This window comes from Apodemus sylvaticus, chromosome 17 (assembly GCF_947179515.1).
Source record: "Apodemus sylvaticus chromosome 17, mApoSyl1.1, whole genome shotgun sequence".
In the NCBI taxonomy this organism is placed as follows: Eukaryota; Metazoa; Chordata; class Mammalia; order Rodentia; family Muridae; genus Apodemus; species Apodemus sylvaticus.
The window spans coordinates 70,012,792-70,039,737 of NC_067488.1; the positions used below are offsets into that span (position 1 = coordinate 70,012,792).

Here is a 26,946-nt window from a genome sequence, read left to right on the forward strand (position 1 = left end):
ATGCCACTTAGTAAATTCGAGATGACACTAGGTAAAGCAGTGTACACACTGGTGCACTCGTTGGCATTCGGCAATGTCTGCCGGGAGGCTGGCTGAGAAGGGATCTCTAGAGAATGGAGATGTCTGCATTCTTTTTTGCTGCTTTTGCTTTGTGACAGTATCTCATGTAGCCCAGGCTGGCCTCCAACTCACTATATGGCTGAGGATGACCTTGAACTGGTCTTCCTGCCTCCACCTCCAGGTGTATACCAACACAGGCAGTTTTATGAGGTGCAGGACTCTTAGTTTTTCAGCAAGGTAGATGGGCGCTCTACATACTAAGCTACATCCCCAGCCTATATATTCTTCTTCACCACCATAGTAGGCTGGATCATGGGTGCATTCCTTTTGTAAAAATGCAGTGTAAATTCACTGAACTATTGAACTCAGTTTTACAAACTTTGAAAAAAACCTATTCTGAGGACTAGAGAGATGGCTGGTGGCGAAGAGCTCCTGCGGCTCTCTCAGAAAACCTGGTTCAGTTCCCACCCCAACATCAGGGCTCACAACCCCTGTAATTCCAGTTCCAGGCTAGTCAGGGCAATAAGGCCCTGTCTCAAAACAAACATTACAGAAACAAACCTAATCCTGCATGGCTCTTTTTTCTTGTTTGTTCTGCTCTTTGTTCTTTATTGGTTGGTTCGCTGAGGTACAATCTCAGTATGACTCCTAGCTCTGTATGCTGGCCTCAGCCCGCCAAGTCCTATGACTAGAGGCATACATCACTTGGCCTGGCCTGGCCTGGACCACACTATACAGACATCACCTGTGCTGTACTGTACTGTACACACATTCACCTGTGCTGTAGTGTACTGCACACACATTCACCTGTGCTGTACTGTACTGTACACACATTCACCTGTGCTGTAGTGTACTGCATACACATTCACCTGTGCTAGTGTACTGTACACACATTTACCTGTGCTGTAGTGTACTGCATACACATTCACCTGTGCTAGTAGTGTACTGTACACACATTCACCTGTGCTGTAGTGTACTGCATACACATTCACCTGTGCTAGTGTACTGTACACACATTCACCTGTGCGGTAGTATACTGCATACACATTCACCTGTGCTAGTAGTGTACTGTACACACATTCACCTGTGCTGTAGTGTACTGCATACACATTCACCTGTGCTGTAGTGTATTGTACATTCAACTATACTGTACTGCATACACATTCACCTGTGCTGTAGTGTACTGTACATTCAACTATACTGTACTGTACACACATTCACCTGTGCTGTAGTGTACTGCATACACATTCACCTGTGCTGTAGTGTACTGTATATTCAACTATACTGTACATACATTCACCTGTGCTGTAGTGTACTGTACATTCAACTATACCGTACTGTACACACATTCACCTGTGCTGTAGTGTACTGTACATTCAACTATACCGTACTGTACACACATCACCTGTGCTGTAGCGTACTGTACATTCAACTATACTGTACTGTACACACATTCACCCGTGCTGTAGCGTACTGTACATTCAACTATACTGTACTGTACACACATTCACTTGTGCTGTAGTGTACTGTACATTCAACTATACTGTACTGTACACACATTCACTTGTGCTGTAGTGTACTGTACATTCAACTATACTGTACTGTACACACATTCACCTGTGCTGTAGTATACTGTACATTCAACTATACCGTACTGTACACACATTCACCTGTGCTGTAGTGTACTGCATACACATCCACCTGTGCTGTAGTATACTGTACATTCAACTATACCATATAGTGTACTGTACACACATTCACCTGTGCTATACTGTACTGTACACACATTCACCTGTGCTGTACTGTACTGCACATACACTCACCTGTGCTATACTGTACTATACACAATTTCACCTGTGCTATACTGTACTGCACACACATTCACCTGTGCTATACTGTACTGAACACACACCTGTGCTATACTGTACTGTATACACATTCACCTGTGCTGTACTGTAGTGTACACACATTCACCTGTGGTATACTGTACTGCACACACATCCACCTGTGCCATACTGTACTGCATACACATTCACCTGTGCTGTAATGTACTGTACACACATTCACCTGTGCTGTGCTCTACACATATCACCTGTGCTATACTGTACTCTACTGACATCATCTGTGATGTGCTGTACTGTACACACATTCACCAGTGCTGTACTGTACTGTACACACATTCACCTGTGCTGTACTGTACTACAAACACATTCACCTGTGCTGTACTGTACACACATTCACTTGTGCTTACTGTACTGTATACGCATCACCTGTGCTGTACTTTACTATACATGCATTTACCTGTGCTGTGTTGTACAGACATCACCTTACTGTACTGCACACACATTCACTTGTGCTATACTGTACTGCACACACATTCACCTGCGCTATACTTTACTGCACACACATTCACCTGCGCTGTACTGCACACATTCACCTGCGCTGTGCTATACACACATCACCTGTGCTATACTGTACTGTTCATGCATTTACCTGTGCTGTACACACATCACCTGTACTGTACTGCACACGCATTCACCTGTACTGTACTGTACACGCATCCACCTGTGCTGTGCTGTACATGCATCACCTGTGCTGTGCTGCACTGTACACACATCCACCTGTGCTGTGCTGTACACACATCACCTGTGCTGTGCTGTGCTGTGCTGTATACGCATCACCTGTGCTGTGCTGTGCTGTACATGCATCACCTGTGCTGTGCTGCACTGTACACACATCCACCTGTGCTGTGCTGTACACGCATCACCTCTGCTGTGCTGTGCTGTGCTGTATATGCATCACCTGTGCTGTGCTGTACTGTACTGTACACATCACCTGTGCTGTACTGTACTATACATGCATCACCTTGCTGTACTGTACTATACATGCATCACCTGTGCTGTAATGTACTATACACGCATCACCTGTGCTGTACTGTATTATACATGCATCACCTGTGCTGTACTGTACTGTGCACACATCACCTGCGCTGTGCTGTACACACATCACCTGTGCTATACTGTACTGCACACACATTCACCTGCGCTATACTATACTGCACACACATACACCTGTGCTGTACTGTACTGTATACACATTCACCTGCACTGTACTGTACATGCATCCACCTGTGCTGTGCTATACATGCATCATCTGTGCTGTACTGTACTATACATGCATTTACCTGTGCTGTGTTGTATACACATCACCTGTACTATACTGCACACACATTCACCTGTACTGTACTGTACACGCATCCACCTGTGCTGTACTGTACTGTACACACATCACCTGTGCTGTGCTTTACTGTACACACATCACCTGTGCTGTGCTGTGCTGTACACATCACCTGTGCTGCACTGTACTATACACGCATCACCTGTGCTGTACTGTATTGTACATGCATCACTTGTGCTATGCTGTACTATACATGTATCACCTGTGCTGTACTGTATTATACATGTGTCACCTGTGCTGTACTATACTGTGCACACATCACCTGTACTGTACTGTATTGTACATGCATCACCTGTGCTGCACTGTACTATACATGCATCACCTGTGCTATGCTGTACTGTATTGTACATGCATCACCTGTGCTATGCTGTACTGTATTGTACATGTATCACCTGTGCTGTACTGTACTATACATGTATCACCTGTGCTGTGCTGTATTGTACATGCATCACCTGTGCTATGCTGTCCTGTATTGTACATGTATCACCTGTGCTGTACTGTACTGTACATGCATCACCTGTGCTGTACTGTACACATCACTTGTGCTGTACTGTATTGTACATGCATCACCTGTGCTGTACTGTATTGTACATGCATCACTTGTGCTATGCTGTACTGTATTGTACATGTATCACCTGTGCTGTACTGTACTGTACATGCATCACCTGTGCTGTACTGTATTGTACATGCATCACTTGTGCAATGCTGTACTGTACACACATTACCCATGCTTTACTGTACTATACTATATTTCACTACTCATGCTGAACCTGTACTGTGCTGTGGTGTACATGCAGCGTCCATATTGTACTATACATACATACTGTACTATACTGCACTGCACTATATACATGCATTCCTTCCCCAGACTATACGCCATCTTTACACTTGCTCTTAGCTGAAGACCAAGAAGGAGCGAGCTCCAGTGTTGTTTCTTAAGTAGACACCTAAGTAGAGAGTAACTGGAAGGAGCATGCAGAATCACTGTTTATATCGAGGCACCAGCCAGAATGAAGAGGTGTGCACTTTCCCTCCGTTTCTCTTCATTATCAAGCATATGGTGTTTCTACCAGAGAGGAAGACACTGCCAGACTGCCTTCACCAAAGCTTACCTTAATCTACCTTGGTGGAGGTGAAAGCACTCAAACCATTAAACCACAATTGCCACCACAAGAAACAACCAAAAATTTGTTCTGGCTATTGTGGTTCTTTCTCTTTGTAAGGCCAAAGCCAAAAAGAGTGTCGTCATAGGTCTGATTAAAGCTTTGGCAATGTCCTAGCGCCTGTTCAATTTTGCTGATGAACAGCACATGCACCACACGGTAAAACCCAGACAGGACTTAACAAGTGAGGTGTATCAAACACAACACTGCTGTTGTCAGGTTTCTAGGTGTGGCTGCCGCTCAAGTCTCCAGGCTGGTGATCTGAGTCAGGCAGCCGCTGTCCTGCGTCCCTCCCACATGTCACACAGAGCTAACTGCCACACAGCATGGGTCTGAGCAAAACTGAAAAGATTTAGAGAGGGACTTCTTCCTCTTAAAAGTGAAAATGACAGAAAAACTACTAGCAAAATCCACATCAACACAGATAAAAAGACTTGGGGAGTGTGTTAGAAATCCCCAGGGAAGTGCAGTGCCTGGCCCTTAGCGTGCTCTCACAACTGTGTGTGACTATTTTGTGAGGGAGAGATGCAAGAGAAGGAGGGGTCAGATCCAGGAAGCCCCAGATCTAAAAAGGTGCCACAGTGCAGACACGCCCTCCAGTGCAGACACGCCCTCCACACAGAGATTTCTGAGGATGATTGAGTCCAATGGCTCACAGTGAGCCAGAAAAGCCTTTCCTAAGTGGATATCTTATTTCTAGCTCTCTATTCCCCAAACAGGAACTGTTGGTTACCGCGAAATAGTCCCCTTGGTGTGGGAAACAGAACCCAGACCCAGCACTGAACCAATCACAAGCTACCACCATGGGCTCTTCATGTAAAGGCCTCAAGCTTCGAAGACATGAGTTCTTCTCACATGGTGATATTGAATTCAACACAAAATCAAAACTGCTCCATCCTACACTGTGCTGAGATTCTGGGTCTCACTCATACAAGCACATTAGGACTCTCCTCGTATTAACTCAGCCTTAAAATAAGAAAGACCAAGCAGAGCATGGTGGTTACATGCCTTTCATCCCAGTGGTTGGGAGGCAGAAAGAGGAGGATCTGTGAATTCATTTTAGGTATAGCCAGGGATGTTACAGCAATACTATCCTTTTGAAAAAACAATAAAAACCAGGCAGTGGAGGCACACATCTTTAATCCCAGCACTTGAGAGGCAGAGGCAGGCGGATTTCTGAGTTTGAGGCCAGTCTGGTCTACAGAGTGAGTTCCAGGACAGCCAGGGTTATACAGAGAAACCCTGTCTCAAAAATAAATAAAAACAACAACAATAATAATAATAAAGACCAAACAAATACTTTGGTCATTTCTGTCTCCATTTTGATCTCTTCACACCAAATAATTTGGCAGACCACTGTGCTCTATTTACAACAAACTTGTAAATATTTCTCTATCAGCCAAGATTACAACCTATCTTCTCATGCGAGTGCACAGAAGGGGGCATTTGTTTGGTAAAACAGAAAAAAATGTCACAGAAATGAAGTGTTCACAGTTTGGAAATTACTATGGAGACTGAGTATTTTACTGCCGAAATCTCTGGTTTACTTTCTAATCTCTTGAGCCAGTCTAACCCTGTATTCCCACAGAGCTTTCTCCACATATCCCAAACCTTAAACCTGACTTTCCTGACTTAGCCTGGCACCACAGCCAGGTTGTTTTCACACTGCACAGTGCATGTTGCTGCATGGAGACAGGTGAGCACGAGGACACCTGGGATCCCTCCAAACCCAGGCTCTGGGCTTTCACAAGCCCAGCTGTGGAAAACTACCTGCAGGCTCTCACGTTCAAGCAAGTTCCACTCTCCGAAAGGGACTGCCATCGTGACCATCAGAAAGTCTGCAGCCCGTTCTTACCTCATGCCTACAGATAGCTTTCAGGAATATTCCAGAGACCAAGGCCACAGGTGACAGTTATCAGTTATCTTTAAAGATGCCCAATCTAACAGTTCCCTGTAGTGTAGAAAGACTTAGCTTTTACGATCTTATTCATGGTTCTGTGAGTGTGATGGGGGTTGGAGGGCTGCTTGTCCTAGCATGTGTGTGGAGTCAGAGGGTAACTGCAGGCCAGTTCTTTCCTTCTATTTCAGAGGTCCCGAGGATGGAACCCAGGCTTGTCGGCAAGCAGCGCTAACCAGAGCCATAGAACTCCTTACTTAAGGTATTTAAATGGATTTCTCTCAGAGCCATAGTTTAGCAAGGCTCTCATCTCTGACCAAACTGAGTATAGTTTTTCTGAGCCACATCATGTCGCTTCAACGCCTCTGTCTGCTCACCACTTTTAACCCAAAGGATAAAGGAAAACAATTATCCCAAGCACGTTGTGTAGTCTAGGCAGCAAGAGTACCAAAACTCCACACCTAGCCTAGCAATGACAGAGCCCTGTACAATGTGCCTAGGGTGCTGGAGTCAACCCCAAACATCCACAGGACAGGGGGAAGAAGAACATGCTTCAGGCTGAGAACCTTCAGAACTAGAACAAAACACTCTCAATCTGGATGCTTAATTCATCTTCACGAAATCTCCCAAGGCTTTTTTATATGTAGCCCAGGCTGTCCTGGAACACCCAGAGATCCACCTGCTTCTCTGCCCCTGCCCCCAAAACCAGTGAGGAGATTAAAGGTCACACCATCACACAGTTTCAATCTTTTGTCTTTTAAAGGCCTCATGAAGGTCTGTCTTCTTTTGTTTTTCCAGTGCTGACAAAGACATGTGAGTTATTGATAGAAGAGATTCTAAGTTAGGAACTTTACACCCACGCTCTCAGTGAATCGTAAAGGAAGTGTCTAAAACAGACTTTTGATGCAGATGACCTCAGAGCCTCCGAAATGTCTCTGCAAAACCAAGTTAGCGAAAACTACTTGCAAACAAAAGTTGCACGATTCTTTGTACCTTATCTAAAAACTTTTTCAAGATGTATTTAAGGATTAAGGAAAACACAAAGTACCTTAGAGTAATTTTTAATTATTTACAATTTCCCAGCCAGAGATTTTGCTCTCATTTTCTGCTACTGGAAAATGTCACAGAAAATCCATGAGCAACAATGTAGATGTATATTTTTAAATATGAAAGAAATGTATAAGAATACTCACAGCTGTAATATTTATAATAAGAAAAAAGAACAGAAATAAATTCTCAGAAGCCAGGCATCATTAATCCAAGCACTAGGGAGGCAAAGGCAGGCACATCACTGTGAGTTTGAGGCCAGCCTGGACTACAGAGGAAGCACAAGGATGACCAGGACTATGTAGAGGGACCCTGTCTCAACAAACACACCACCCCCAAAAATGTCAGGAGATGGTTGTACAGAGTGTGAGGAATTAAAAAAGAAAAAAGAAAAAACCTTTCGGCCTGAGGGATATTTTAAAGTTTCAATACTAAAACTAGATTACACATGTAGCAGTGTCCAGTGTACGCCCTTCTCAAACTGTGAATACACGTTACCCATGCACTTTTGTATATAATATTACACAATAATACTTTAAGCATCTAGTAAAATCTATTCACTTCCTGAAGAAAAGCACCCAGGTACACACGCTAACAGGCAGGTCCCTCCTGACCTCAGAAAACCACACTCTACAGGGCATGTGAGTTAAGGACAAGCCAAGGTGGGCTGTCAGACCCTCCCAAAAGAAATAGAAGCTACTTCAGAACTTAGAAGAAAGCTTACTTAATCTAGTTAGCTCAGAGAAGCTGGGAAGAAGGCTGGTAAAGGCCAGAGTGGCGCCCCCCAAGAGGCAGCGACGGCCACGTGCTCTTTGACGCCTAGATAGGCAAACCCTAATTCAAGGGCTGCCTGGGTTGGTTGACGCTTCTCGGCAGGGATCTTGGGGTGATGCTCCAGAGAATCTTACCCATGCAGCGGAAGTGCAGCACCCCAGGACTGCGCCTTCCACGAGGAGCAGCAGGTGAGGAATCCCAGTCTGGAATCCCAGTCTGCAGGAGGCAAAGGCTGGAGGACCACACCTTCCTGACCAGCATAGCCAGTGAGTCTCAGGCCATGCTAGAGCCTTCGAGACCCTTTCTAAAAGCACTAAAAGTACCTAAACTGTCTCAGTTCTTCCAGTCTGGCTCTTTATAATGGTTTTTCTTGCTTGTTTGTCTCTAATGTAAATTTGTATAGAGAACAATTTAAAGGATAAACAGGTTTCTGTTTTGTTTCACAGAGCTCAGAACCAAACCAGGACTTTGTGCGTGGTAGGCTATGAGCTACATTCCAGCCCAAAGGAGCATTTTCTAAAACAGACATATTAAAGACCTTCCAATCAGTGGGGGAGGCAGCAGAGCGTGATGGGACAAGCCTTTAATTCCAGGACTCAGGAGGCTGAGGCAAGTAGATCTCTGAGTCAGAGGCCAGCCTGGTCTACAGAGTGAGTTCCATGACAACCAGGTCTACACAAAACCCTGTCTTAAGGGGGAGAAAAAAAAGACTTTCTGGGCAAAGTTAGTTGTCAACTTCATTAAAGACTACAGTCTGTCCCCCACCTGCTGTAAAATAAAAATGAAGCATTTACAACACTAAAGGAGCGAGCCAGGGGAGCTGGGCACAGCTGCAATCAAACGTCTGGGAGACTGAGGCAGGAGGATCAAGAATTGATGCCAGGGGCTGGAGAGATGGCTCAGCAGGTAAAAACACGTCTTGCTTTCCCCAAGGACACAGGTTGCATTCCCAGCACCACAGGTGAGGGGTGCTCACAGCCATCAGTAGCTCCATGTAAGGGGAGCCAACGGTTTCCGGCTTCCATCCATGCCAAGCATGCATATGGCGCACAGACATACATGCAGACTAAACAATCATACACATAAGCTTAAACTAAGTCAAAATAAAATTTTCTTAAAGGGAAGAGAACCAGGAGATGGTGGCTCACGCCTTTAATCCCCGCTCTCGGAGGAGATGCAGGCAGATTGCTGAGTTAAGGGCAGGCCTCCAGATTGAGCTTGAGTTCCAGGACTGCCAGAGCTACATGAGAAACCCTGTCTTGAGACCACCCTCCCCACCTAACTCCAAAAATTAGTGTGGGGAGAAAAGTATTTTTTTTTTTTATGATTTGTTTTTTACTTCATGTGCATTGGTGTTTTGCCTGCCATGTATATTGGTGTAAGAATAATCATATTTCCAGGAACTAGAGTTACAGACAGTTGTGAGATATCATGTGGATGCTGGAATTGAACTTGGGTCCTCTGGAAGAGCATCCATCACTCTTAACCACTGAGCTATCCGAGAAAAGCAGTTTTGAAAAGTTAATGACTTTAAAGTTTAGTATTCATGTTCTTCATATAATGGAGTTAGTGGTTGAACAGTCCCCCTTTGTAGCCCTGGCTGGCCTAAAACTCACTATGTAGACTAGACTAGCCTTAAACTCAGAGATCAGCTAGCTTCTGCCTCCCATATGCTTAGACTGATGTACTGTGCCCTGCCCAGAATCATTTCCAGCTTAAAAAAAAAGAAAGAAAAGAAAATAACAATTTAACTATTAAGAAATCTTATCAGTTGAATAAGAGTTACAAAAAAACATAGAAAATTACAAAAAGATTTAGCAGCCAGGCAGTGGTGACACACACCTTTAATCCCAGAACTTGGGAGGCAGAGGCAGGTGGATTTCTGAGTTCGAGGCCAGCCTGTTCTACAGAGTGAGTTCCAGGACAGCCAGGGCTATACAGAGAAACCCTGTCTGGGAAAGAAAAAAAAAAAGATTTAGCAGACCTTGAAGTTAGAGCTATTCTCACTGAGTGGTGTGGGTTTGGGTAGAAGAGTATTATATTCCTTTTTCTATGAACCCAACAGTAGTACTAAGGTCCAAAAGTAATATTTACTTAATAATGATATTACAAAAGATGTGGAGTCAAAATATTCAGGCATAATTTACATGTGTAGCATGAGAACTGAATAACTGAATTACTCTGCTGATGTAACAGCAATAGCAAGGCTGGGCATGGGTAGGAGGTGATGAATCCAGGGCTGGGACACGGCAGAGAGGCAGAGTGTGCTAAGGATGTACAGGCCCTGGAGTAACCACAGCAGAGGGGACAACGAGAGCCAACTTTGCTAAAGTTCGGGTGCTAGAGCACACTTGGGAGGGTACTGAGACCCAGCCTGAAAAAGACAGCGGACAATCAGAAAGCGGCGGAGGCTGGAGAGATGGCTGGTGGTTCAGACACTTGCCACTCACTCTTCCAAAGAACCCACATCAGGCAGTTCACAACTACCTGCAACTCCAGTTCCAGTGGATCCAACATTCTCTGGCCTCAGTGGATATATCTATGATATACATAAACTCATTTGGACATAGGTACACATACACATAAAAAAAAAAATCACTTTTAAAAAAGCCAACTAGGAAACAAAATAATATAACCATAAAACTTCAGGGGAAAACAAGTACATGTAGGTTAATTGCCCACTGTTCCTAACAGTGAATCAAAGGCACATCCTAAAGCCACAACATGTGTGCAAGAGTGAGTGTGTGCATGAACAGCATGCAGCTTTGGCTAGCCTACATTCACTGCATGGCTACGTATGCCTCTGCCTCCCCAGTGCGAAGGGGTGTGCAACACCCCACCCAGCTACTAGAATATGCTTTTTTTTAAAAAAAATTCTATTAACTATCAGAACTACAAACGAGATTTTAGGAAATGGTGATGTCTGGGAACTTGTGAATGAGCAGGAAAGTTGACAGAGGGCTGTTTTTCCATTTCCCATCTTCGGCGTTTTTTTCCAGCAGCACTTCCATGTCTTTTTAAAACGGTGTTCTTGCAAGCATTTTCATGCCTCATTTCCCCTTCAACAGCCCTAAAACAAGACGATCGCTTTCTCTCCTTTACACACACTCATGCACACAAAGACAACAGCACAGGCATGTGACATGGCTGACACACTATTGTGTGTGAGGTGGAGTCCAACAACACTGTGGTCCTGACTTCATTTCCCCAGGTGCCCGTAACTCAGAGTGAGCAGCCCCCTCCAGCCCTCAGCCCACCACCTCTCCACCCACTGACCCACACAGTAAGGAACCCGGTCTCCACAGCCAACACAGCTTGTCTTTACCCAGCCTCCCTCCCCTAACACACCCCAGCACGCTCCAGTACTGACACAATGTCAGAGAAGCCACTGTGAGTCTGCCTTTGTACTCTCATTCTCACAGAACTACCTCATTGTCTCTGCCCTGACCATCAGCCACAGGGCAATCACTTTCCTGATCTCCTTCTCCCTGATTCTCTAAAGCTTCAAATCTCAGAATCTGTCTCCAGCAAAGCACCACATTGCCCACCCGAGTCCTACTTCTGAGCCCACCCCTGGCACTTTGGAGGAGTTATCTTCTCCTCTAGCTGTTTCTAAGACAAGCTTCCTGGTACCTGCTGCACCCTTCGATTCGCAGAAACTCACCTGTCAGAGGGGTCTTCCCATGCTCTCCCTTTTCTCTCCTGAATGGTCACCCTCCTTCCTTTAAATGATCATACCCATTGTCCACGAAAATGTTCAAGTCCCTACTATGGAGTGAAATCTTCATTCTACCTACTAGCTATTGGGTGTCTGTCTTTAAACACACACACATACACACACACACACACACACACACACACATCTTAGCTGGTGTGGTGGTAACCCACCCAGGAGGCAGAGGCAGCTTTCTACGACTCTGAGGCTAACCTGATCTACCCAGTGAATTATAGGCCAGTCAGAGCTACAAAGACCCCTTTATTTTATTTATTTGTTTGTTTGGTTGGTTGGTTGGTTTTTGGTTTTTGGTTTTTCGAGACAGGGTTTCTCTGTGTAACCCTGACTGTCCTGGAACTCACTCTGTAGACCAGGCTGGCCTTGAACTCAGAAACCCACCTGCCTCTGCCTCCCAGAGTGCTGGGATTACTGGCGTGCGCCACCACCGCCCAACTGACCCTGTCTTTTTAAAAAAAAAAAAAAACTAAATTGTCAATCTGGCCTCAATCTTCTAAACACACACAATCCTCAGCCTCCCAAGTAGCTGGGGCTACAGCTGGGGATGACCACACACAAGGTCAAAGCTCTTCTTTTTTTTTTTAAAGAGCAGCCAGTGCTTTGAAGCATTGAGCCATCTCTCTAGTCCCTCAAACTCTTTTCTTATTAGGGGGTTTTGGGGTTTTGGTTGGTTGGTTGGTTGGTTGGTTTGGGGATTGGTTGGTTGTTTTTTGAGACAGTATCTCTGAGTACCCTTGGCTATCCTGGAACTCACTATGTAGACCAGGCTGGCCTTAAATTCACAGAGATCCACCTGCCTCTGCCTCCTGCTTGCCTACCACCTGGCTATAACTTAGTTTTCTGTGAAAATGGGGAATGGGCCCTCAGTGACCACAGGACTTGCTGCCCAAGTCTTCCTCAAGTGCTGAAGCCACCTCTTCTGTAAACTCAGTGAAATGTGAACTACTTAACAGGAGCAAAGAGTGTCCTGCTTAGCTGACAGAAGTGTGGGTTTCAGCATGTGAGGACCTGGGGCTCTACTGCCCTTACCTACTGAAACAAACTATGACACCAAGTTTCAGTTACTATCTCTCAGTCACTCTGTCTGAAGGAAATTCCTTCCATCTCCTAAAGTAGCAGCAGGTGCTTTTCACCCTGTACAACTGCCTTCCTTCACAGCAAAAGAAACACAACTTGGTTATTTATTTCAACAAGTCTGTAAGACTGTAAACTCGTCCTTCCCACTCTTCTGTCCTGCAGAAAGATCCCGATAAGTAGTCTTAAATGACTAACTGATATGGGCACTCTAAGAAGCAAGCGTTTCAATGTTCTCTAACTCCAGATAACAACACCTGGTAGCAGACTCTCCGGACTCCCAGTGATGATGTCACATCCTCTTTCTCACCATTACCTTTCCTTGCACATCATTAGAGAAACAGGTTTGTTGTAGTTGGGAGTTTCCTGCTAAATGAATCAGAAGCAGATCACTGAGAAGAACCTGATGGGGAAGAAGCTACTCAGAGTGAGTTCCCCAAGAAGCTCAGGTTTCTGCTGGTGCGCCTCTGTACCAGCCCCCACTTCCCCAAGAAACAAGCCAAGGACTTTCCCCCATGCTGTGGGGACAGAGGTGTGCCAATGCCCCTCCACAGCTCGCCCGTCCACGGCTCGCCCCTCCACAGCTCGCACCACACCCGGCCTGCAGGGCTGAGGCAGAGGCCTTCTGTCTCACCTACTCTTACTCATCCAGTCTGGCACAGGCTTACCTCACCTACTCTTTGTGTCACAGATCATTGCCTTGTATGTGCCTCAGAAGTGCAGCCATTAAAAGGGGTGGACTGTTTGTTACGGGATTTAGTTATTTCTTGTTGGTGTTGTTGGTGAACGCTTGCTTTCAATGTTCTTTGTCCTTTTATGCCTTCCCGAAGATTTTCCCCAAAACACATACACTCACTCTTTGTTTTTACCTGACAATACAAGGCTGTCAAGAGAGGCCTATCAACTTCCTCATCTACCACTTATAATGACTGCCTTTGTTTCTGCCCTTACCTCTTTCCCCATTCCAACAGAAAAAACTGTCTTTCCTATCGGCCTAGCCTGGACAATCACTCCAGCAGAGCCTGGGAGTCTCAGCGTCCAGCTCAGTCAGACCATATTCCTTCTCCAAGTCCCCATCCCCCTCTATCCCAAATCTACATGCTCAAGTCTTCCTGTGTGACCATCAGAAACGTGCCATGCCGGCGTCTGCCACTCCAGAGGTGGTGGCAATGGGGACCGGGTCCTGCAACATTCTTTCTAGTGGGAAGAGACAAAGAGCTCAGGCAAACGTCCCCACTGATGGCCTCTGCCTGGAAATGCAAGCAATTTCTGAGTCGTCCCCAGTGAAGCTGCCTCGGCAAGTGACTCTGAGGAAATCCCCAACTGCTGTGCTCACAGGCAACTCTCTCCCAGGTTCCTTTTTTTCTCAACCCCCACTGTCTGCTTCCCAGAGCTCTCTGTATTCAGCCTTTGCTACTCCACAGCGCTCCCAGAACAAGCTCACTCACACCCATCATGGAGGACAGGCCTTCCTGAATCACTCCCTGACACACAGCCTGCTGCGCACACCCCATCTGTTTGTCCACTCGGTGATTCTGCCTCTGTCTCCCCCCGACCCCAAACTAGACCCCTCTAAGTAAGGGAACAAGGCCAGCAAGGCCAATCTCTCACCTCAGAGCCTAGGGGTCCACTAGACTCCTCCACCAACCCCCCTCCTTCTCCGTAGTCAACACCCCCCTCCCTCTTCCCACTCCACCTTCCCTGACCCTGTGTAGAGAAAGGCCAGCCTCTCAGAGCTGTCTCCCTCCAAGGGCCACCATGCCCACATCCTGTGTCACTCCTTACCAAGTGCCAGAGCATAACACTGCCCAGCTCTAGGGCACACTCTTCCTGTAAGCCCTCATCACCTGTGAGGATGGTCTTTACATTCTTTGCTCTAAAGAAACGGATGTGGGCCTGGTGCAGCTACAGGGCACAGCTGCTAAAGCAAAATGCACTCATTATAAACACTAAACATCAGGATTGCATTTTATCTTAGATTTCCTTTTTTCCCCCAGTTTGTGTGTGATGAGTATGTATGTAGGTATACATGCTTGCATGTGTGTAAAGTTGCACGTGTTGTGGGCACACTTGATGTTGGAAACCACCCTCAATGGACTGGCTCCTCCACCTTTATTCAGCTAGGCACGGGTCTCTCAATCACACCCAGAACCTCCTGACGATCTGCCTAGTTTTCCTAGCCTCCTTGGTCTGAGACCAAGGTCTTTGCTTTCTGAGACTAGATCAGGCTGCCACATCCAACCAGTACTTACCAGGCCCCAGACTGCAAACTCCAGTCCCCATGTTTGGTGCTAAACTACTGAGTCATCTCCCTAGGCTTTTATCTTAGGTTTTCAACTTTTCATTAAAATATTAATATATCTCCCCAAACTTAATTAGATCGACATTCCAAGATGTACCATGTTATCCTACAGAACTGAGTATCCGTGGTGGATCAACACAGATTCCCAGTAAGAAGTCCATGCCAGGCACGGTGGTGCACATCTTTAATCCCAGCACTCAGGAAGCAGAGGCAATCAGTTCTCTGAGTTTGATGCCAGCCTGGTCAACAAAGTTAGTTTCAGAACAGCCAGGGCTACATAGCCAGAACCTATTTCAAAAACAATAAATAAGTAGATATATGTAAAAATAGGAGCTGTAGAGATAGCTCTGTAGTTACAAGCACTGACTGTTCTTCAAGAGGACCGGGGTTTAATCCCCAGCACCCATATAGTGGCTTACAACCATCTGTAACTCCAGTCCCAGAAGATCTGAACTCTCTTTGACCTCCATGGGCACCAGGTATAATTTGATACACAGACATGCATACTGGCAAAACACTCATGCATATAAATTAAATCAAAATTAAAAAAAAATAAAAAAATAAAAAATAAAAGGCCAGGTGGTGGTGACACATGCCTTTAGTCCCAGCACTCTGGGAGGCAGAGGCAGGCAGATTTCTGAGTTCGAGGCCAGCCTGGTCTACAGAGTAAGTTCTAGGACACCAGGGCTATACAGAGAAACCCTGTCTTGAAAAACCAAAAAAGGAGGTTACCTTATAGCCAGAGGAAGTGAAAGATCTTGTGCTGCATGACAACAGGTAGTTTGGGCTGCACATCACACCCCACGCCACTTACAAGTGCTTCTTGCTAGCTCAGATCCACCATCATCATGAGAGGAAGTGCTTACCAGTCAGGCGAGTTTACAAAGTGCAGAGCTCAGGGCCTGCTCCATGTTCAGCACTCTGAGGTAATCTCACCAGTACAGAGATCTGAGCTAGGGACCTGCAGATGGAGAGGCTGCTCCTGGGACTGAGTGGAGCATAGGTTACCCTGGAAGTAAGACAGAGGGCAAGCCAGACAGGGCATCAGAATGGCAGAGCGAACAAGGCCTGCAAAGGAAAAAGCAGAATGTATGTACAGAGTCATCCAGCATGGCTGGAGAAGAGGAAACACACGAGCAGGAAGTGAGGTTAAGGAGAGTAGCCCTCGGACACATGAACACTGGGATCTTATCCTGTACATGGGAGAAGCCAATAAAGTGTTTTAAGAAAGAAAAGATCATATTTGGTTCTGTTTCAAAATAATCACAACAGGATAGATGAGGCTGGCTGAGGAGGAGAGAGGACTAGGAGTAAGATGCGTCAGGAAAGACAGACAGACACAACAATCACAGAACTCAGGGACCTCTGGGCAAGCTGCTGTGGGGAGAAAGGTGGTGTCCTCCTCACCCCACATGTGCTGGAATGTAATTCCCAGTGTGGTCAGGGTTGGGGGCTTTTAAGGATGATTAGCTCCCAAGAACAGAGCCCTCAATGCCCATTCTTACAGAAAGGCCTCAGGAAGGCCTGTTCCCTCCCTCCTATGTGAGGCTGGAGCAAGAAGGTACCATGTCTGGAGCACGGCACAGGCCTCACCAGAGTGGTACACTGGCTCAGTCATGGTCTGCCTGACTTCTGAACTGTGCACAAGGAAAGTGCATTATATACCTATCATGTAGTCAAGGGAACAACCTTGAGGGTATATTTGTTATCACTCTCAGTGCTATGACAAGAGACCAGGTAGAAGCAACTTAGAAGAGAAGGGTTTACCTGTCTCACACTTCAGGGAATAGACTATCACAGCAAGGAAGGCAGGTGTCAACAGAGGACCTCACACCTCACACCCAAAGTTCCATCTCATTAGTACATTGATGTTTCTTGGTCCAGTCACATGGACAATGGAAATCAGCTATCAGACAGACAATGGGCACCCTGAAATGACTGTCTTTGAAGAGAGGAGGCAGATGGAGGAGGGGGGAATTATGGCAGGGGGAGTCTGGATTTGCTAAATAATCGGTGTCTACAAGAACAGCAATGCGCTCACAGCAGAGGGTGCAGTGCTAGAGATCAAAACCTGGGAGCCAAGTAAAGGCTACTGAGAGCTGAAGCCCAGGGCATGCGTGAGACTGCTCTGTAAGCATGTGTAAATAAGGATATTACCGAAGTCACCTGCATCAGAAGAGCGTGGAGTAAGAAGCCAAGAGGAAGCACGAGAACAGTCTGGGTACAACAAAGTTAAGAAGAAAAAATGCTATTGAATTTTTTCAATGCTTCTAATGAATACAAAAAGATTCAAAAATTAATTTCTGTGGACATTACAAAATTAAAAACAACAACAAAGCACCAGGTGCAGTGCTACAGAGAAATCCAGAGGTGCTCCAGTCTGCAGTGCAGAGGCTCCAGTCTGCAGTGCAGAGGCTCCAGTCTGCAGTGCAGAGGCTCCAGTCTGCAATGAGACTAACTAGCAGTCACGCCAACATGGCTTCAGTGGTTTGATGAAGCAGACAGTGGACCGAGCAGTGAGCAAAGGCAGGAGAAAGAGACAGTCCCTTCTCCTCCACTAACGAACGGCTACCACAGGTAACTCATGCAAAGTTCTGGGAAGGGTTTGCAGTATTTTCTCCCATCTTCTCCAGAGAAAAACCTGGAACAAATGTAAATGATAAAGAGTCAAGAAGTTGTGTGAGCAGCTGAGAGGAAAAAGACAGACAGAGAGCAGGAATGAGGAGATACTAAAGGCAGGTTCCGAATCCCACAGAGAAGGGACGGATGATGGGACAGAGGGCACGGGAGAGGTGTGCACTTCAGAACAGGAAGGGAGTAGTCCTGCCTCTGGGAAATGAGGGAAAGGGAATTCGGGTAGAAAGTGAAGACATAACTCAGGGCTTAAAAGCATCACAGCTTTTGTTGTTGTTGTTGTTGTTGTTGTTGTTGTTTTTTGAGACAGGATTTCTCTGGGTCACCCTGGCTGTCCTGGAACTCACTCTGTAGACCAGGCTGGCCTCGAACTCAGAAATCCGCCTGCCTCTGCCTCCCAAGTGCTGGAATTATAAGCGTGTGCCACCACTGCCCGGCAAGCATCACAGCTCTTGCAGAGGACCTGGGTTCAATCCGAAGTTTTGGAGGATCCAAACTGCACACTCATACATGGAGGCATCACATAAAAATATAAATAAGTAAGCACCCAGGAGACAGAAGCAGGCAGATCTCTCGTTTGAGGCTAGCCTGGCCTACATCATAAGTTCTAGGACAGCCAGAACTGCATACTAAGGCCATCTCTCAATAAAAAAAGGAAAAGGAAAAGGGAAAGAGAGAGAAAAGAGAAAGAGAACAAAAAGAAAATCTTGTTCACAAAAGAGCATCCACACCACACAGCACTTCACACACTAAATCCATGAAAAATTCTCAACCAACAATCAACAACAAATGGATTACTGATGTGTTCAGAAACATGAGCACTGACCCCAAGACACGTACCATGCAATGCAAGACAAACATCGGAACCCTGGGCTCAGCAAGGGCTTCAAATAAAAGGTCTATCTTCAAAGGTCAAAGGTCCATCCATAGGGACAAAGGACATGTGTCGTCACCCAGGAGATGAGAGCTGGAGAAGAGGTGCTCACTGGGTCCCCAGGGGCTTGGACTCAGCTGCTGAGGGCTGAAGCCCACATTGCCTCTCAGGGTGACAGAGGCCTGAGTCTCAGAAACCACTGAAGTCACATAGCTATCCTTCAGGCGTAGCTAAGTGCGTACACCAGATGTCTGCATGAAACCAGCCAACTGCTCTTCTGCCCCAATCAACTGTCTGCAGGGACCAACATGTGTCAGATCAAGGATCTCTGCTGTCAGCACAACTGCCAGCAGAGTGGTGCCCACTTCACAATATCTCTACGAATCGTCCACTCATCATTTCACAAATGACCTCATTCTGCTCAAGAGCACGAGATATAAGACATGGCTACATTACTGAGCATACCTCCACCATCAGGTGGAACAACGGTTAACATGTGTTAACTGCTCCCTACATGCCATTAGGCCAACTTCCTTACAAGTCTAATGAGAAATTCTGTCTTTTTTGTATATATAGAAGAACCCCAAATGAAGGGTTTAGGCAGTTTGTCCAAGGCCACACAGCTAGTAAAGGGATATGGCCAGGATGTGCACCAAGGCCTACCAGATAACACATGTTTCTCAAATTATTACACAACCCCATCTCAGGCCAAGATCAAATCACCAAGATAGACCTGATTTTCCCATCCAAATCAAACTGAACCAAGCAAACATTCACTATACTTCTAAAACCATATTGAGAAATAAACAAGCCGGGTGGTGGTGGTACACACCTGTAATCCCAGCACTCTGGGAGGCAGAGGCAGGCGGATTTCTGAGTTCAAGGCCAGCCTGGTCTACAGAGTGAGTTCCAGGACAGCCAGGGCTACACAGAGAAACCCTGTCTCGAAAAAACCAAATCCAAAAAAAACAAAAACAAAAACAAAAACAAAAAAGAAATAAACAAGGCAGAAGCTGGAGAGACAGCACTTGCTGCCCCTGTGAAAGACTAAGTTCAATTCCCAGTGCCCTCATCACTTACGCACAACTCCCTGTGACTCCAGCTATAGGGGACCCGATGACCTCCCCTGGCATCCAAGGACACATGTATGTCATATATGAATACACACACACACACACACATACACTTGAACAAAAACCAGACAGGGTGGCACATGCCTTTAATCCCAGCACTCAGGAGACAGAGGCAGGCAGATCTTTGAGTTAACTGCCAGCTTGGTCTACACAGCAAATTCCAGGCCAACCATAGCAGGTGAGAGATCCTGTCTCAAAAGATAAAATAAAATAAAATAAAATAAAATAAAATAAAAACATAATATAAATAAAAAAGGAAGGGCTAGAGAGACGGCTCAGCAATTAAAAAGCACTGGCTGCACTTTTTGTTTGAGACAGTGTTTCTCCGTGTAGCCCTGGCCTTCCTGAAACTCATCCTGGTGACCAAGCTGGCCTCAGACTCAGAACTCAGATAGCCTCCTGCCTCTGCCTAGCTCTGCCTAGCTCTGCTGGGATTAAAGGACAGTGCCACCACCCATAACTCTGGCTGTTCAATTCCAGCACCCACATAGCATTATTCACAACTGTCAGTAATCCAAAGGGATCCAGTGCTGCCTCCTTTTCTCTGAGGGCACTGCACATACACAGTGCACACACATCCATTCAGGCAGAACACTTATACACATAAGAATAAAAATGTGGCAGTCACACTTGCAATCCTAGCACTTGGGAGAATGAAGCAAGAGGACGAAGAGCTGCAGGCCAGCCTGGGCTACACAGTAAGACCCTGCCCCAAAATAAGAAGTTATGTTTATTTCAAAGAAAATATAGGACCTGGAGAGATGGCTCCAGGATTAATAGCACCAGCTGGTTTTCCAGAGGACCTGGGTTCAAATCCCAGCACCGACACGGGAACTCACAACTGTCTCTACCTCACACCCTCCCTGGCCTTTCTGGGTACTAGTCACTCACCATGGTACACATACATGCATGCAAACAAAACATCCATACATATTTTTTAAAAGACGATGAGGAGGAGAGGAAGAAGCCAGGTATAGTGGCATACATCTTTAGTCCCAGTGCTTGGGAGGCAGAAGCAATAGGATCTCTGTGAGTTTACGGCTAGCCTGGACTACAGAGTAAGACTCAAAACTCAAAGCAAAACTATGACAAAATAGAATAATTTTTGAAAAATAAAATATGAATGGCTTCTGTATGAGTTTATATTAAGTGAAAAGCAGTTTAAATTTTTAGAAAACATTTGACTGACAGAATATAAACTGATAGTAAAGAATTGCAGCAGCAGGCAAGAAAGAGGCGGGGCATTACCCCATATTAGGCATGGGAGAACAACAGAGAACTGTGTGATCAAGAACAAAGACTGGGGAAATCCTCTTAAATTATTTAAATAAACAATTCAGGTGTGGTAACACATACCTTTAATCCCAACACTCAAGAGGCAGAGGCAAGAGGATTTCTGTTAGTTGAAGGCCACCCTGGTCTACACAGTAAGTTCCAGGACAGCCAGGCCTACATAGAGAGACCCTACCTTAAAATAAATACATGAATAAATAAAATAATGTCTATGGATCCAGGTGTGTGGCGTACACTTATTATCCCAGCACATGGGAGGCAAGACCAGTAAGATACACAAGTTCAAAGCCAGCCTGAAAAAAAAAATTACCCAAAACTTAAAAAAGCAGAATAAATAGAATTTCTGGAGTCGAGGGGCACTGATAGATACATCACAGTGGGAGAGCAAGGGCTCCCCTGGCCTGTAAGCCCTGGTTCAATCCCCAACACGCCAGTAAAAAATACATTTGTAAATATGAAATCAGGGCTGGCCAATGGCTCAGTGTCCTAGTCAATAACCTTAGTCAACATCCAGGGTCCATATGGTAGGAGGGAGAAAACTGATTCCCACAAGCTGTCTCTGAACTCCATATACATATACACATACACACACACACACAAACACACTCACACACACACAAACACACACACACATACATACACAGTGAATAGATAAAAATGTCATTTAAAATGTTATTAAAAAGCTATAGACTGAGTAGAAATTAGTGGTAGAATGCTTGCTTAGCTGCAGCAACATAACAATCTATATACTGCAGATTTGAAAACTCTGAGCATCACAGAATCCAACTGTAGCTCTGGGCTACATGCTTACCCTACACCTCTACACCTCCATGAGAGAGGTCTCTGGAGCAGTGACCAGGGTGGCACAAAGTTGACTTGCCCATTTCTGAGATTAAAATACAACCCAGCACCTCCCTTTTCTTCTCAACTCTCCCTTGGGTCCTAAGAAGGTTCCTTCTATGCCTCCACCTTCAAGGTGGACTCGGTGCCACTTCCAGGGCCAGAGAGACAGGGAATGAAACATGTAGAGACAGAGATGTGAGGCTGTTCATGCCCAGAGAAGTGTTCAAACAAGAAAGGGAGGCTCCCTTCCTGTAACTGTTGTTTTATCTTAAATACCTTTCCAGTTGCCCTCTCTGGGCTGTTCTCAGACACGGAAAGACTTGCTCACCCTCCAACCTGCAGCGCTAGCGGTGCCTAACACCCTTCTTCCCTCACAGTGAGCTCTGCGCCAGCCAAATCACAACCTTCACTACTAACCACACAGCCTGGTGTTTATAGCTCTCTGCTGCTTTTCACAAAGGCGAAGCACACAGCGTCCCCTTTTCTTAGAAGGCAGCCCCTGAACATGGCTCTACCAGGGTCTCCGGTGACGTTCTATTGACATTTTTAAGAGACGTCCTCTGGCAGGCTCAGAGCTCCTTGAAAGGCCTCCTGCTCACCGCGGTATCCTCTGCACAGAGAGACACACACAGAGTAGCGAGCAGCATGCAGGGACCACGAATATGAGAGCCATCTGCACTATGCAGAACTGTGGCAAAAACACTGAAAGCAGCGCTTCCTCAGAGGAAGAGAAAACTATTGTGCAATCACAACTCAGTTATTTAAATCGTTCAGATCCCATAATTACATCACAGCTTGAGATAATAGCTCTCACCAGAGGTGCAGCTTTACCGGAAAAGCTTAGCCTTTCTGAGTCCAAATTCTCCTCCGGTTAACCAGAATGAACGGGGAGGGGGACTGAGTATGCCTGTGTTAACCTCAGCAAGAAGTTTAGTGACACTCAGATGACTTCATGAAAGCATCACACAGGTAATCGGACAGATCAAAAGAATTCTCATTAAGCCCCACTATTGTTGACAGATGAATCCTATCCAACTCATCTATCAAGAAATTAACGTGTAAATTCAGTTTCTAAATGGTTCTCCAGACAGTTTCAAGCTGTCTGTCAGGGCAGGAGAAGTTCACAGCCACTCGAGTCCATGGTGAGCAGCCTGTAGCAGCAGACACAGCACACGGGGCTCTGAGGCAAACAGCCCAAAAGAGTCAGGGCCCTGCATCTCAGCAGAGCGGCTGATCTGTGACCAAAGCCTGCAGCAGACACACACACAAATCAGTGCTCTGCTCAGACTCTCCCTATCTTTAGAACCAAGTAGAGCCTGAACCTACAAAAACCAGCAACGGAAAGAAGGAACTCACCAACGTCAGCAAGTCGTGACAGAGGCTTTAAGGCTTTGAGGGGCGGGCGGGCGGGTGGGGGGGAGGGGAGAAGGGAATCAAAGTTTTTCTGTCAGAACAGTAATTAGAAAGAAAGTTGTTTGTTTGTTTTTTTAAGGAACAAGATTAGTTCAAAATGTGTTGCAGATGTCACAAACACCAGCACAGATCTGGGGACCCCTGATTTATTTTAACTTAAACTCTACATCTCTAACCAACCATCTGTGTACTTGAAGCAAGACAGACAGATGGCCAATTACGCTGACACTGCAGGCTCAAGGTTCCTCAACTGCTGTTTCCTTCTAGAGTGGGAAGACATAAGATGCAGGACAATGCAGTACAAATCCTTAAAAGAAGTTTAAACTAAGTCGTATGCCAATCCAAGTTTCCTGTGTGAAAGACTAACCAATTCACTCGTCCTTAAAAAAAACATTTAAACCCTGACATTCCCAGTTTTTAAGGCTTTCACACCTTTTCAGGGAGTAGGGTGAGCTAATCAGTAGTGGATCCTAGAAATAGCTCTTTCTAAAGATGTCTAGAAACACCAAAAACTGTAAACAATAATGGTGTGGAGCAGATCCACGCAGAGCAGAGTGCCCAGGATTTCCCTTTCCTGGTGAAAGCAATTAGGTCCTATTTTTAATCTCCCCCTCATGCAAACATCCAGGCAAACCTCCCTTTCTGGCTATGAAAGCTATAGCTGATTTGTTACTAAAAGTAAATAAAGAACTGTTTTAAAAGATGTAAATGGGATTAGTCACACTTGGTGGTAACACTGTCACAAAAAGATGACAAGAAAAAAAAAAAAACCTTAAGGGAAATACATTTTAACAAACTACTTCAAATGATTTAAAAAAAAAAAAACCCGGTAAATATTTTAACCAAAGGTATCACCTGGCAACCAGCCCAAGGATTCCTATCTCCCTAAACGCTTCCCCACTGATTAATTGAAAAGTAATATGTTGATAATTGCATGCAGGTGAAAAGATCACCACCCTGCACATTGGGAAAGCTTTAAAGGGTTATTAAAATTAATTATTTCCTTCAATCGAGTAAGATCTGTAACACTCAAATACACTTCTGGTTCATGACTATAAGTTATTTTCAAAAGGGCTGGGAAAAGCCCAGTGTCCTGACAAGTTAACAAAAAGTCGGAAGTAGAACGCTCCTGGGAACTTGGTCACATTCCTTACTCTTTTCCAATCAACAGTTTTTAGTGAACTTGAAAAATACTGGTGTGGGCCTTTGGCAAGGAATTCAACAATATGCAACTCTGGAGACATCAGCAAAGTGTACTGACACCAAGCGCGGTGAAAATGCTGCTTTTGTTCACAGGCCGCCTGTGATAAAAACAGGAACTTTACAGAGGGCCGATCGCCACAGCACATTCGCCTGACCACATGCCCACAGCCGGCATTGAGGTTCTCATTGTTGTCTAAGGGACTTCTCTTGTAACAGAACCTAGATTTAGCCCATGTTTGAAATTATCTACATAAACCCAACCCTCCCTGTACCAATCCATTGTCAAAAGAAAGACGGTACCGGCCAGGATTTGCATGTACCCGGTAGCCACCTCTACAAAGACTCCAAAAGGTGACCAGATACGGAAAACCTAGTCTGAATGCAGGTGCCAAGAAAAGCCTGCTGCCTCCCCCCCAGGACAGAGCTGGTCTAGAGGCAGGGGATCGGGGTCTCTCTGGGTTAGGGCCACCGCTTCCGACCTCCCTCGGACCCTCAATGGCTCCCCCGCTCCTTTCTCACGCCTGTCACTGGTGGAGGCACCTCGCATTGTTAGAGGAGCAGGAAGAAATGCAGCTGCGTTCCCCGGCGCCTCGTTCTGAAGCAGGAGCGAGGGTGCAGGCGAGCGGCCCTTCGGGAGAAAGGCAGCAGAGGGGCAAGGTGTCAGGCGGAGGGCACAGCTTTGTCTCCAGCTGACCCGTCCCCGCGTCCCGCGGGCCCCCCAGGGACAACAATGAGAGCCCGGCCGCGCTTCGCGGGTGGGGAGCGGCGAACCCGGCCAGCCCAGCCGCCCACAGGCCGCCGCCCGCCCGGCCGGCCCGCCGCGCGCCTACCCTCAGACAGCTCCAGCTCCAGCTCCGCCAGCTGCGCCCGCACCTCGGGGGGCAGCGCGGCCACCGCGGCCGGCGACGGCTCCAGGCCTCGCTCCGCCATCGCGGTTGCGCCAGCCACACTCCGGAAGACGAGAGGGAGCCGAAGGAGGGACGGACTGACGAGGGCCCACACCCCGGCTACAGGATCCGGCTCCAGCCGCCGAGAGCCGCCGGCACTGTCGCTGCCGCCGCCGCTGCCGCCGCCATGAGCGAGGGTCACGTGAGCGCACAGCCCCGCCTCCGGCCTGGAGCTCGCCCCGCCCCAGAGACGCAGGACGGGCGTGGCTACAGCGCCCTCTACCGCGGAGCTTCGAGAGTGCAGGCTGCGGTCGCCTGCTCTGCTCTTCTAAGATGTGGCACCTGCTGCTGCACATGGCGCCTACCTTCCACAAACTCTCAAACAAGAGGATTCCGGGACTTTGGTCTTACTTCTTCCAGTCCCTCTCACTCAGGAGAGCATGCATCCTGAGTCCTTTCCCCCATTTTCCCTAATGGCCCTGCCTACAGGCCTCATCCTTCACCCACCCCAGATTCTGATTATTATGCCTGCTCACAACACTTTTTTTTTTCAGTGTATCTTGTAAACCCAGTACTCAGGAGGTAGAAACCGGAGGATTTGAAGTTCAAGGTCATTCTCTTCTCAATGAAAGTCAACCTGGGCTACATGAGACCTGTCTCAAAACACAAGAAAAAAATTACAGTAGAACTTGCTTCATCTTGCCTCAACTTCTAAAGATGTATAAAAGAACTTCCATGGGAATAGGGGGTGGCTGCTTTTGCAGAAGGCCCAAGCTCACTTCTCAGCACTCGTGTAATGTCAGCTTGAAGACCTCTGCAGAACTCTACACACACCTCTACACATGCCTTTACACACACGCCTCAACACATACCTCTACACGTGCCTCTACACACGCCTCTACACACGCCTCTACACACACCTCTACACACACCTCTACTCATGCCTTTACACACACGCCTCTACACACGCCTCTACACACGCCTCTACACACACCTCTACATGCCTCTACACGCCTCTACACACGCCTCTACACACGCCTTTACACACGCCTCTACACACGCCTCTACACGTGCCTCTACACGCGCCTCTACACGCGCCTCTACACACGCCTCTACACGTGCCTCTACACACGCCTCAACACATACCTCTACACACGCCTCTACACACGCCTCTACACATGCCTCTACACACGCCTCAACACACGCCTCTACACACGCCTCTACACACGCCTCTACACACGCCTCTACACACCTCTACACACGCCTCTACACACACCTCTACACACACCTCTACTCATGCCTTTACACACACGCCTCTACACACGCCTCTACACACGCCTCTACACACACCTCTACATGCCTCTACACGCCTCTACACA

General features: G+C 46.5%; 1 protein-coding gene across 3 annotated transcripts in view; it reads right to left on the bottom strand.

The window, feature by feature from the left end:
- Dip2b (disco interacting protein 2 homolog B) overlaps positions 1-25,759 on the bottom strand; it is a 188,974-nt gene extending 163,215 nt beyond the window's left edge. For all 3 annotated transcript variants that reach the window (XM_052161085.1, XM_052161084.1, XM_052161083.1), the window contains exon 1: positions 25,511-25,759. In XM_052161085.1, coding sequence (XP_052017045.1) covers positions 25,511-25,610 — 100 coding nt within the window. In that variant the 5' untranslated portion in view covers positions 25,611-25,759. The remainder of the gene's footprint in view (positions 1-25,510) is intronic.
- Between the last annotated feature and the right edge of the window lie 1,187 nt (positions 25,760-26,946).